This window comes from Phalangium opilio, unplaced genomic scaffold (genome assembly GCF_054372755.1).
Source record: "Phalangium opilio isolate 3A_F unplaced genomic scaffold, DU_Popi_V2 ptg000209l_1, whole genome shotgun sequence".
Lineage (NCBI taxonomy): Eukaryota > Metazoa > Arthropoda > Arachnida > Opiliones > Phalangiidae > Phalangium > Phalangium opilio.
The window spans coordinates 20510545-20523376 of NW_028324217.1; the positions used below are offsets into that span (position 1 = coordinate 20510545).

The window sequence follows — 12832 nt, forward strand, 5'->3', positions numbered from 1 at the left end:
GAGCTGATGACAAAGTTAAAGTAATTAAAGACGCAAATGACGATCCAAGACATTTAGCAAGAACTACATCAAAACCTGAAGAAACTTCCTACAATTTATGTGCTAATGAAAGCTCCGAGGGGACTGATAACGGAAATGGAAATCGCTCGAAAGAAAACACCTCAAACGTTTGGAAACAAGTTTGGAACAATTCGACAAAACGTATCCAAAATTTATTATGGCTTATTTTTGCATCGTCTATGTGAATTTTATTACATTTAATATAAAATTAGGTATGAAAATGGCGGTGTTACAATTGGGTATTGTGCCCCAAGAGTCTTGTCTCTGAAAATGAGCGGCGCTTCCGTTAATACAATTTCTAATGGAGAAATTTAATGGATTCAATGTTACATACACAGTGTCGGCCCATTCATTACACAAAACGATGAAATATGGTTATTGTCCTACACATTTAAAATGTAAATCCATCTATTCGTTCATGTGACTTCTACGTTTATGTACTATCAAATGACACTTCTGTCTGCATATACATAGTCCCACCGATCACACTTGAGGCGTTTTTCACCATTGTATCATCAAAATACTCAAACGATTACTAGCATATTCGCACTAATTAAATTCTGAGGGGTTTTCACCACTGTGAATAAATTGATGTCTGATAAAATTATTCTTCCACGCACTTGCATAGTCACACTGATCACATTTGAAGGGTTTTTCACCACTGTGAATATGTTGATGTGCGATCAAACTAATCTTCCACGTACTTGCATAGTCACACTGATCACATTTGAAGGGTTTTTCACCACTGTGAATGCGTTGATGTGTGATCAAATTATTCTTCTGCGTGCTTGCATAGTCACACTGATCACATTTGAAGGGTTTTTCACCACTGTGAATATGTTGATGTGCGATCAAACTAATCTTCCACGTACTTCCATAGTCACACTGATCACATTTGAAGGGTTTTTCACCCCTGTGAATGCGTTGATGTGTGATCAAATTATTCTTCTGCGTGCTTGCATAATCACACTGATCACATTTAAAGGGTTTTTCACCACTGTGAATATGTTGATGTGCGATCAAACTAATCTTCCACGTACTTGCATAGTCACACTGATCACATTTGAAGGGTTTTTCACCACTGTGAATGCGTTGATGTGTGATCAAATTATTCTTCTGCGTGCTTGCATAGTCACACTGATCACATTTGAAGGGTTTTTCACCACTGTGAATATGTTGATGTGCGATCAAACTAATCTTCCACGTACTTCCATAGTCACACTGATCACATTTGAAGGGTTTTTCACCCCTGTGAATGCGTTGATGTGTGATCAAATTATTCTTCTGCGTGCTTGCATAATCACACTGATCACATTTAAAGGGTTTTTCACGGCTATGAACGCGTAGATGTATTTTTAAATCATAGTTCCGAGTACTTGCAAAGTCACACTGATCACATTTGAAGGGTTTTTCACCACTGTGAATGCGTTGATGTGCGATGAAATGAACCTTCTGCGTGCTTGCATAGTCACACTGATCACATTTGAAGGGTTTTTCACCACTGTGAATATGTTGATGTGCGATCAAACTAATCTTCTGGGTACATTTATAGTCGCACCGATCACATTTGAAGGGTTTTTCTTCGTTACCCTTTTTAATGTGACGTTGTGGACCCCTTTTAAATTCAGCAGAATATTTGATCCGAGTTGAACGTTTCTTCCTGAATTTCCCTACACGAATTTATTAATGAAATATAAAAACGACACATACATCATTAACAATATAGTATCAAAAATACAGTAACATTCAAGCGCATTACGAAAACTCATTGTTTTTTTATTAAAGTATGAGTAAACAACCTAATAAACAATAAGTTGGGAAACCACAATAGACATCTACGAGTCGAGACGTTGTTCTTAATTAAATATGATTTATATTGATTACTTTTATCGTCAGTAATTTAGCTTAATATTAGTTTAGTCATTCTAAGAAACGTTATTCCTAAAATCATTTTAAACATAGCTATTGTTGACGTTTGAATTCAAGCGTATGCCTCTTTAACAGTTTTTGGAAATTTAGGGTATATAAGGCGATTGATTCACAATAAATAATATGAAAACCCGCAATTGCGTGAAACTTTGGTGGAAGCCCTGTCATTAGGAGTCTAGACATTTCTCGTAGGTGATCGCCGCGTACATCTTTACCCTAACAACGATAATAGAACTGTGAACGAGTTCCGGATATAGCATATACGTTTGCTCCGATTTGTAAATTGAGAACGCGGTGACAGACACGTCCAGTGTAATACCTCTCCGTGACGACATCGTCAAACGGAGAGGTAAAAAGGGGATGAACATAAATTGAATTGAGAAACCTAGGCTCGAAAGGACGTAGTTTCAAATTCAACGGATGTTCGGAGAATCAAATGCTAGCTGATTCTGCGTGCAGACAAGCTACCATTTTCTTTCGTTCTGGCACCCACTCTCTGTTGTCACATCTAGTTTTCACTTTGTTTCTCTGCCTAGAAAAAGGCACCCTGAGTGCAACTACATCTCCTTCTTCTACTTCTGATAGAACGTTGTCTTCGTAAAACTCACCGAATATTTTCCCTAAGCCTAACTCAAAGCGAGATAAATGTAGAAGGGCAGCTATTTACTCTCAGATTAAAACTCATGCAAGAGGGGTTACTCGAAACGAAACCCTGTCGATATCTAGTTCGACAACTTGTCGATACTCGACAACTTCTGACAGAATACCATTTTTCTGATTTTCGAGACCGAGAGAGATGTCGATCGACAACTCTCTTTCAATGCTTACAGAATAGGCACCCTGGTATTGTTAAGTAAAAGTCGTACCTGATTGATACTCAATGCCCCGGCCTAACCGTCCCCGCGTAAACGTTGCAAGGACGTTAAAGAAATTGTTTTAATCCGCGGATATCTTGAAAAATGGCGGCTAGAAATGTGAAGTTTCTTAGTGTAATTTGTAAATGCATTGATTTTCATCAAATTAATTTCTTCCGTGCTTCCAAGGGAACACAAATCTCATTTGAGGGGTTTTTCTGGTTCGCGTTTTAATGGGACGTTATAAATTTCATCCTTACTAAGTTTCATACTGAATTAATTTAGCCGGGATGAAGAAAAACATTTCACGGTAGAATTAACGATGTACTCATCTCATAAAGTTTGCAAAAATAGGCATTAAATAGTAGAATTGTGTAGACGCACTTGAAAAGAATAGAATGTCAAGTTGTACGAACAAGCAATGTTGAAGAAAAGTCAGGGCTTTGATCACGTGAATCAGCGTACGCTTCAATACAGCAGTATAACTACACTAAAGTGCGCAACTATATGGCGTCAAGCCAGTGTTATTAAGTGTCTACAACCACAACGATTGAAAATAAGCATCGCTTAGGGGGCTTTCGACCCAAGACTAGTTTTCCTCTAAGTTTAAAGCGGAATTACGTCCAAAAGTAGGGAGGCCGTGTCTCCATCATTCGCGTTTTTCGGAGGGTGAAAAAAATACATTCGGATTGCATTACGAGCAGTTAAATGAAATACGCGACTAGAGAAGGCGGAAATAGTGGTTTAGAAATATGACTTCTCAATCTAGGTACTCAAGACTATTAAAGAATGAAATGACTTACCTGCAATTTTCGAACGAGGCGATGAGGTTTTACCCCCTGGATTCTTTGGAGCGACATCTTCAAATATCTCCGTGTTGGACACCGAACTATTATGTTGAACTGCAATTGGAACTTCGGGCAAATCGCTTTCCATAGAGACGGGGGTCAATTCTGATAGTTCAATTGGGTTGCGTTCTACTTCAGGAACAAACACTGGCACACTCAATGAACTCGGATCGACAAACAGCTCCACATTTTGATTTTGTCCATCACTTTTCTTTGCATCTGTCACGGCGATTTCGGATTGGTTTTCATCAAGTTCGTTTTCTGGGGATCCTTCTAATGAATCGCCTTCGACATTTGCATCAAGAGAAAGATCCAAATGTTTTTCGGATTCAACATTCAATTCAGGAACACGAAATTTCTTCGATGGAGTTGAATTATCCTCAGTGTCTCCCTCTGTCGAGAAACTTGGCGATTTACGATAAGAATCGTTAATGGTAATATTGTTTTCAAAAGGTTCTCGTGGAGAATCACTCTCCGTGTTCGTGTCAGGAGTCATTTCGAATGGGTTTTCAACCTTAATTTTTGGTGAAGGCGCACTTTGAGGCAAACTGTCACTGTAGTTTAGTTTAGGGACACACGGATTCGTATTTCGCGTTATAAACCCCATATTTTCAGTTTTTTCAAGGTAGTTTCGGTGTTTGTATTGCCAACCTCAGTAACAGGTGATTCTTGACTAATATTTTCTTTACACAGAATGCCTTGGACATTGACAGCTTGGACACTGTGCATAACAATAGGAAGGGATAACTCCTGGCCATTATTTCCAGAATCATATTCAACGGGTTCAGTTTTCACTAATTCATCATTAGGAAATTGAAGTATTCCACTCTTCTCCTATTTTTAAAACAATTAACAATAACGCTCATTCTTAAAATAATTAATTTTTCCTTCGATTATGAAAGTAAAGGATCTTGCATACCATCAGATCTTTGATTCTATTTTCCAACCCTTTAATGACCCTTTTAAGCCTTTCAATTTCGTCTATTTGCTTATTTATCGTTAATGATGTTTTCACTCTCTCTTTTCCCAAGTTTGAAATTAAAACATTACACTAAACAAAATGAGATTCCATTACAAAACAATCTTCGGAGTTTCTTTGGCTAAACGTATTTTAAAGGGGCAGGCAAGAAAAAGGGGAAGATAATGACAGGCAAGAAGGGGATCAGCAACAAAGGCCCTCGTCGGGTTTCTTTGTTAACAAAGAAACGAAGGACGTGTTACCAATCCCCTTAGCTTTGTGCCAATCCTGATAGGTGTTTTCACCAATAACCTTAATTAATTAACCCACTCATAGAGCTTGGTTCTATTTTAAGGGACACCTGATTCAACTACTGTCCATTTAAATTTTCTCATATCTCTGTGCTAAAAAAACCCATATGCTTTGAAAAATACCTTGGCTTCCAGTTTCCTAACTCGATCATCTCTAGCTTTTACTTCATTGATTAGATCATCTTTGCTCAAGTGATCATAGTTACATTCTTCCTCGTAGTCCATTTCCTAAAAACAAAGTTTTCGTCATCTTCAGTTTGTCTTAAATAAATAATAATTTCACAAAATACCTCTTTAATCGCCACCCTTTGAAGATTTACTAAACTCATTTCGGAATTTTGAAAAGAGAGTTGGTGAGATTGTAAATCTTCCCTAAAATGAAATAATTTTTCAAACTGAAGGTAAATCAAAAACGGACAAGAAAAGTTTCCCCATGCATTGTAGCTTTCGCTATAAAAAGCTAAGAAAAACATAGCAATGCTTAAATTGTGACACTTTTGTTCAAGACTAGGGATTTTCTCAAGCACATTTTCTGAATACAACTACAACTAGCTTCGTATAAATTATTTATTCTTAGGGCTGTGCGAGCCTTGATTTTTTGGGTTCGAGCCGAGCCTCGAGTCTTGCTTTTTTCGGTTATCGAGCTTCGAGCCGAGCCTCGAGTTTCTTATCGAGCTTCGAGCCTTAAGCTGCATGTTCAAAATCTGGTTTCGAGCTTTTATCGAGCCTAAAATTTCAATGGCGAGCCTTAACGACTTTCAATTTTAACTCTTAATTTGGAATGATATTGTTTTACACTTTCAATTACTGGGCCTTAGTAAAGAAAAACCCTATTAATTCGTAAAGATAACAGATAAACTTGTATTTCACTATAATTAAACTTGAATCCTATTATCACTAATCGAAATTACTTACGCGCACTGACAATCGCATTGATAATAACCTAGCGTATTTTTCTATACATAAAAGTAAAACTTAAACTTCAAGAATGATTTTTCATTTTTTTCTTTGCCCAAAAGTGGAAGTAAAACTAACGCCAATCAAATGTGTTGTTACAAAAAAGGTACCACTAGAATAATTTCCTATTTCGCGAGTCACTGCAGCGTCTCAACATTTAATAGTCTGTGTTAGATTGTAATTCTTGACCTTTAACCTAATCTAGAATCTCACAGACCACTGACTGAACCTCGATAACCTTAAGCCTTGGTCTCGAGCTTTTATCGAGCTTTTTTCCGAGGCTCGAAAACTTGTCGAGCCTTTCTAAAGTTGCTTCATGGATGAAGGATGCGCGTGAAAAACATTCGACGCTCAACAGGATGTGCAACTCCCTATACTAAAAAGTAGACAACTCGATACTAGCGCCGCCTGGCTACCAGCGCTGGAAACCCTCGCGGGAAAAATAAAAAATACTGGACACGAGAAAAAAACACGCGCTACTGTCGTTTTTTTTCCTTAGCGTCGTCTGCTAGAAGCAAAACAGTGGTTTTTTTTCTCATGTCCAGTATTTTTTATTTTTCCCGCGAAGGTTTCCAGCGCTGGTAGCCAGGCGGCGCTAGTATCGACTTGTCTACTTTTTAGTGTAGGGAGTTGTACATCCTGTAGAGCGTCGAATGTTTTTCACGCGCATCCTTCATCCATGGTTGCTTATCGAGCCTCGAGCCGAGTACTTGGCTCGAGACTCGATCGAGCTTTCGAGTCCTATCGAGTACTCGCACATGCCTATTTATTCTGCTAGCATTTTTTATTTTTTAAACAGCAAGAAAGATCTATTTCTTTTCAAGGAATATAGGTTTGGATCCGTTATGCCTTATTGACATGATCCAAGTTGCATTATAGTCATCACTTACCAGTTTAAACGTTCGACCATATCACGACATTCTTTAACAAATTCCATCATACTATGTACAGTTTTCCTGTTATGATAAAATACGTATCATTTTAATAATAATAAAAAGTATGGCCATAAACAAAGATTTTGTGTTAAAAAGGGCGATTCCCCTCAGTTTAATATACATTCTTACCAGGGCAGGCTTATATAAAAGTTTTTCTTTAACAGTTACTCACACTGTTATGTTTTTGGAGTCTTAATGAGAAAAAGCTTCAACTTTTTTTAAGAGCTTTTCTTGTATATAGATACTCTTTTTAATAATCAATAAAAATACATTAAAGCCTTCAAAGGAGGAGCCGTTACCGTAACAAAGGAATAGAGTAATATCTTTCACATATATGGCAACGTCATAACCCTCTATCTCTTACCTTAGTGATATCCCCCCTTCCGAAGGCAAATAGTATTCTCTAATACAAAGTTGCCTTCAACGAAGGGGATACACAGTTCACTCCCCCTCTCTACCGATATTACTCTATCCAATTTGGCAAACACTATTTTACCCCGAAATTATTTTTGCCGAACTTTTGCCGAATTACCCCAAATTCTAAAATAGTAGAAATCTCCCATGCGTCGTCTGCTAAAACATCCTAAATGACTTCTGGCTTCGCCTTTGGCTTTTCGGGGTAAATTAGTGACCGTTTCGGCACTTTTCGGCACAAAAGAGTGGGGTAAAATATAAAATACGGCCCCCACACTAAAAGTCGCAATTAAATCAAGCAAAAATTCAAATCCATTTCAGAAACTAAATAAGCTTAACTAATCTACCCTCTCTCGCCCCAACGACTATTAAAATAATAAATGTTTCGCAAAGATCAAAAACTCAACTAAACATTGACATTAATGTGAACTGTTTATTGAATCTCAATTTATAAGCTAAATCTACTCTGCCGAACCACAATCCAACGTTAATTTCACTTAATTAAATTTAATTAACGTAAAATTCGACCAAAAACGTACATTTTTGGGACAAAAATTAAAATAACTTTTAATTAAACTACATAATTAAGATTAAAACTAAGCTATAAGCTGGTAAATCCCCTTTTTTCCCATTTAACACTGAAATTAATTTATATTATCTTTATAATAAATTAATATTCAGGAAATTCCAAAGTTTGGGGTAAAATAGGGTTTGTTCGGCAAAATATTATGGGCGTGAAATGAAAAAATATGCCGAGTCTTTGAAGAAGCGCGAAATTCCAAAGTTTGGGATAAAATAGGGTTTTTTCGGCAAGGATTAAATTTTCAATTAAACATTGATATTAATGTGAATAATTTATTCAATCTCAATTTATAAGCTAAATCTACTCTGCCGAACCACAATCCAACGTTAATTTCACTTAATTAAATTTAATTAACGTAAAATTCGACCAAAAACGTACATTTTTGGGACAAAAATTAAAATAACTTTTAATTAAACTACATAATTAAGATTAAAACTAAGCTATAAGCTGGTAAATCCCCTTTTTTCCCATTTAACACTGAAATTAATTTACATTGTCTTTATAATTCATCGATATTCAGGAAATTCCAAAGTTTGGGGTAAAATAGGGTTTTTTCGGCAAGGATTTAGTTTTCAATTAAACATTGATATTAATGTGAATTATTTATTGAGTATCAATTTATAAGCTAAATCTACTCTGCCGAACCACAATCCAACGTTAATTTCACTTAATTAAGTTTAATTAACGTAAAATTCGACCAAAAACGTACATTTTTGGGACAAAAATTAAAATAACTTTTAATTAAACTACATAATTAAGATTAAAACTAAGCTATAAGCTGGTAAATCCCCTTTTTTCCCATTTAACACTGAAATTAATTTATATTATCTTTATAATACATTAAAATTCAGGAAATTCAAAAGTTTGGGGTAAAATAGGGTTTTTTCGGCAAGGATTGAATTTTCAATTAAACATTGATATTAATGTGAATTATTTATTGAATCTAAATTTATAAGCTAAATATACTCTGCCGAACCACAATCCAACGTTAATTTCAACTTAATTAAGTATAATTAATGAGATATTAAAGCAAAACAACCATATTTTCTAAAAAAACACGAATAACTTTTAATGAAACTAAATAATTCATAATATAATTACACGAGTTGTTCGTCCAACCAATTTTTTCATTTAAAACTTAAATAAATTTACATTATCAATGAAAAACATGGAAGGCGCGAATGTTCGGCAAAAGATAATTAGGGAAAAGTATTTATTGAAACTCATTTTATAAGCTAAAACAATACTGCGGAACCACATTTAAGTGTTAATTTCATATTCATTTGGCGTAATTAAAGAAGAATGAACCGAAAACAACCTTTTTCGGGTAAAATTCATGGATAACTTTTAGTTAGGGTAAAAGACTAAAATTACAACTACACGAGTAGTTCGTCTAATCTAAAACTGCCTATTTCACACTTAGCACTTCAATAAATTTACACTATCATCTAAATTCATGAAAAGGCGCGAAATTCCAAAATTCAGGTAGTTCGGCGAAAACTAAACTATACACTATAAATTAAACTAACACAATTGCGCTACACTACAACCTTAATTTTAGCTTTACTGAGCAAATTTAAGGTAAAATTCACCCTCAACGTCCATTTCCTGGCAAAAGAAAATATATACTGATGTTATTTTTATTAATTGAACGTCAAGTACGTAATCATTTTAGCACTGTTAAAGGTAACTCGATCATCGAGGGATAATCACTAACACTTTCTGTTATTCTATTAAGGGTTATAATACTTGTGTGTAATCAGTTTAGCATTGTTAAAGCTAAAACCTCGTTTTTAGAATGGCCTTACGGGTAATCATTTTTTGAAGCACCGTAGGAGCGAAGGCACTCGGCGTTGCCCGTCAGCCCGTGGGAACATTTTTTCTTACTTTTCACGCGGACATTATTCTATGAAGAAGGGTTTTTAAGTTTTTAGCCGCCATTTAAAACGATGGCAACAAATCGAACCCAAAAGACCATTCAGCCCATCCAAGAAGTTATATCAGTATCTCAGAGAGAAGATATAAGATGCCTTTGTATTCGCGCGCCATAGTCCCAATCCCCCTTTCAAAATACAAGGGGGGACGTAAAAGGAGGCGCCGGGCTATTTCGCTCTCGTCAGTCGGAAATTTTCCTCACTCGCGTCGTCGCGCTGACGTGAGTTTTCAAGAACCAATGAGATGCTGGTTATAAATTAGAGACGGGGATTGACTGCGGACCTACGTTAGGACTGGAGATAAAGCTGGAAATCTGGCGAATTTATATCTTCTCTCTGAGATACTGATATAACTTCTTGGCCCATCTATAGGTTAAAGGAAACCAACGTACTAAATATTTTTGAAATCGGTTGAAACGCGCAGACTTTGTTGCATGGAGAAAGGTTTTTACATTTCTGGGCGCCATTTTTTAAGATGGCGGCGGATTGGAAAAATATTTCTTAGTACGCGCCTACTACTTACGAGTAACGTTCCTGCAAATTTTCAGCCTTTTGGGGCAAGCGGTTTTGGGCTGGGCGTTGATTATCAGTCAGTCAGGACTTTGATTTATATAGATATAGATATGGATTGCGGGTAATCATTTTAGCAGAGTTAAAAGTAGCCCATCGAGGGGCTATTCACATAAATTTTATGTACGCCTGTTAAGTACGGTACGATGTGGCTACTATTATGAGCCCAGCCCATGGGCCATCTTGTTGTATTTTTAAAAGAGAGATAACTCTCTCCCCGCGCAACTGTCCTCGTCGGAATCCCGACAGAGACTTAACCCCTTGACCAAAAGTCAAAGGGGGTAGGAACCCTTAGACCCGATTCAAGACCCTGTGTCTATAAAAGGAGGGACCGAGGGGACGAGAGATATCTTTTGGCTCCAGCAAAGAGAGTATGGGGGAGGAGTTGAAGCTCCCCCGCTCCACAAGGCTAAATTACAATGTTGCCTCTACATTATACTTGTGGTACGAGGGAGTTTCCGGCTCAGTCGCGCCACCTACGATACTATTTAATGTCTCAAACGGAAATGCCTCGGTACTGCGCATTGAAGATGCGCGGTAGAAAAGAGCAACAAGATTTTCCCCTCTTTCCACTCCTCCCCTATACTCTCTTTGGCTCCAGCGACGAAGGAGGAAGGCCCGAGCACCTTTTTGTTTATTTAAAGAAAGTTTTTACTTTGTAATATTTTTGAGAGATGGCTGGGTGAGTCAATAATAAAATTTGATTATAAAAGTACTTGTATTCACTCTAGGTAAGCCTACCAGTTTTGTGGGGCTTACAGTTTTTAGGCCCCGGAACAGTTAGCTATGCCTTCGTCGACCGGATACAAACTCATTAAGTTAAAAATGAAAAGCCGTGGGGGTAAATAATCCATTAGAACTTTATTTCATGGTCCAGAAAAACATCAGCGTGGAGAGAGTTGTCTCTCTTTTAAAAATACAACAAGATGGCCCATGGGCTGGGCTCATAATAGTAGCCACATCGTACCGTACTTAACAGGCGTACATAAAATTTATGTGAATAGCCCCTCGATGGGCTACTTTTAACTCTGCTAAAATGATTACCCGCAATCCATATCTATATCTATGTAAATCAAAGTCCTGACTGACTGATAATCAACGCCCAGCCCAAAACCGCTTGCCCCAGAAGGCTGAAAATTTGCAGGAACGTTACTCGTAAGTAGTAGGCGCGTACTAAGAAATATTTTTCCAATCCGCCGCCATCTTAAAAAATGGCGCCCAGAAATGTAAAAACTTTTCTCCATGCAACAAAGTCTGCGCGTTTCAACCGATTTCAAAAATATTTAGTACGTTGGTTTCCTTTAACCTATAGATGGGCTGAATGGTCTTTTGGGTTCGATTTGTTGCCATCGTTTTAAATGGCGGCTAAAAACTTAAAAACCCTTCTTCATAGAATAATGTCCGCGTGAAAAGTAAGAAAAAATGTTCCCACGGGCTGACGGGCAACGCCGAGTGCCTTCGCTCCTACGGTGCTTCAAAAAATGATTACCCGTAAGGCCATTCTAAAAACGAGGTTTTAGCTTTAACAATGCTAAACTGATTACACACAAGTATTATAACCCTTAATAGAATAACAGAAAGTGTTAGTGATTATCCCTCGATGATCGAGTTACCTTTAACAGTGCTAAAATGATTACGTACTTGACGTTCAATTAATAAAAATAACATCAGTATATATTTTCTTTTGCCAGGAAATGGACGTTGAGGGTGAATTTTACCTTAAATTTGCTCAGTAAAGCTAAAATTAAGGTTGTAGTGTAGCGCAATTGTGTTAGTTTAATTTATAGTGTATAGTTTAGTTTTCGCCGAACTACCTGAATTTTGGAATTTCGCGCCTTTTCATGAATTTAGATGATAGTGTAAATTTATTGAAGTGCTAAGTGTGAAATAGGCAATTTGAGATTAGACGAACTACTCGTGTAGTTATAATTTTAGTCTTTTACCCTAACTAAAAGTTATCCATGAATTTTACCCGAAAAAGGATGTTTTCGGTTCATTCTTCTTTAATTACGCCAAATGAATATGAAATTAACACTTAAATGTGGTTCCGCAGTATTGTTTTAGCTTATAAAATGAGTTTCAATAAATACTTTTCCCTAATTATCTTTTGCCGAACATTCGCGCCTTCCATGTTTTTCAATGATAATGTAAATTTATTTAAGTTTTAAATGAAAAAATTGGTTGGACGAACAACTCGTGTAATTATATTATGAATTATTTAGTTTCATTAAAAGTTATTCTTGTTTTTTTAGAAAATATGGTTGTTTTGCTTTAATATCTCATTAATTATACTTAATTAAGTTGATATTAACGGTGTACCTTGGTTTTAGTAGTGTTATATTACTTTACAATATGAGTTTGATTTTTTTTAAACTTAATAGGGGTTTGGCTTTGCCGACGCGCTTGTATTTTTGCCTTTAAGTATACCTTTAAAATATCTACCTTAGGAAAAGTTAGGAAACTGAAAAATGGGCAATGA

The 12832-nt window shown here is 36.4% G+C and overlaps 2 protein-coding genes across 2 annotated transcripts; both read right to left on the bottom strand.

The window, feature by feature from the left end:
• Nucleotides 1-225: 225 nt before the first annotated feature.
• On the bottom strand, nt 226-4417 carry LOC149621192 (uncharacterized). Its single transcript, XM_089855763.1, has 2 exons — nt 3647-4417; nt 226-1730 (listed from the first exon to the last, which is right to left on the bottom strand). Exons 1-2 carry the CDS (start codon nt 4296-4298, stop codon nt 610-612), a joined length of 1773 nt encoding a protein of 590 aa, XP_089711889.1. The 5' UTR covers nt 4299-4417; the 3' UTR covers nt 226-609.
• A 436-nt stretch (nt 4418-4853) lies between these two features.
• Nucleotides 4854-7619, bottom strand: LOC149621193 (uncharacterized). Its single transcript, XM_089854723.1, has 4 exons — nt 6982-7619; nt 6808-6873; nt 5167-5332; nt 4854-4961 (listed from the first exon to the last, which is right to left on the bottom strand). Exons 2-4 carry the CDS (start codon nt 6855-6857, stop codon nt 4854-4856), a joined length of 324 nt encoding a protein of 107 aa, XP_089710849.1. The 5' UTR covers nt 6858-6873; nt 6982-7619.
• Between the last annotated feature and the right edge of the window lie 5213 nt (nt 7620-12832).

What these genes read in the sequence shown, in the direction of transcription:
- LOC149621192 (XM_089855763.1), bottom strand. Translation starts at nt 4,298, where the DNA reads ATGGGGTTTATAACGCGAAATACGAATCCGTGTGTCCCTAAACTAAAC. An exon ending in GCCTCGTTCGAAAATTGCAG is followed by an intron (nt 1,731 to 3,646) that starts GTAAGTCATTTC and finishes AAATTCGTGTAG; the next exon opens with GGAAATTCAGGAAGAAACGT.
- LOC149621193 (XM_089854723.1), bottom strand. Translation starts at nt 6,857, where the DNA reads ATGATGGAATTTGTTAAAGAATGTCGTGATATGGTCGAACGTTTAAAC. An exon ending in ATGGTCGAACGTTTAAACTG is followed by an intron (nt 5,333 to 6,807) that starts GTAAGTGATGAC and finishes ATTTCATTTTAG; the next exon opens with GGAAGATTTACAATCTCACC. An exon ending in AATGGACTACGAGGAAGAAT is followed by an intron (nt 4,962 to 5,166) that starts GTAACTATGATC and finishes TAATTAATTAAG; the next exon opens with GTTATTGGTGAAAACACCTA.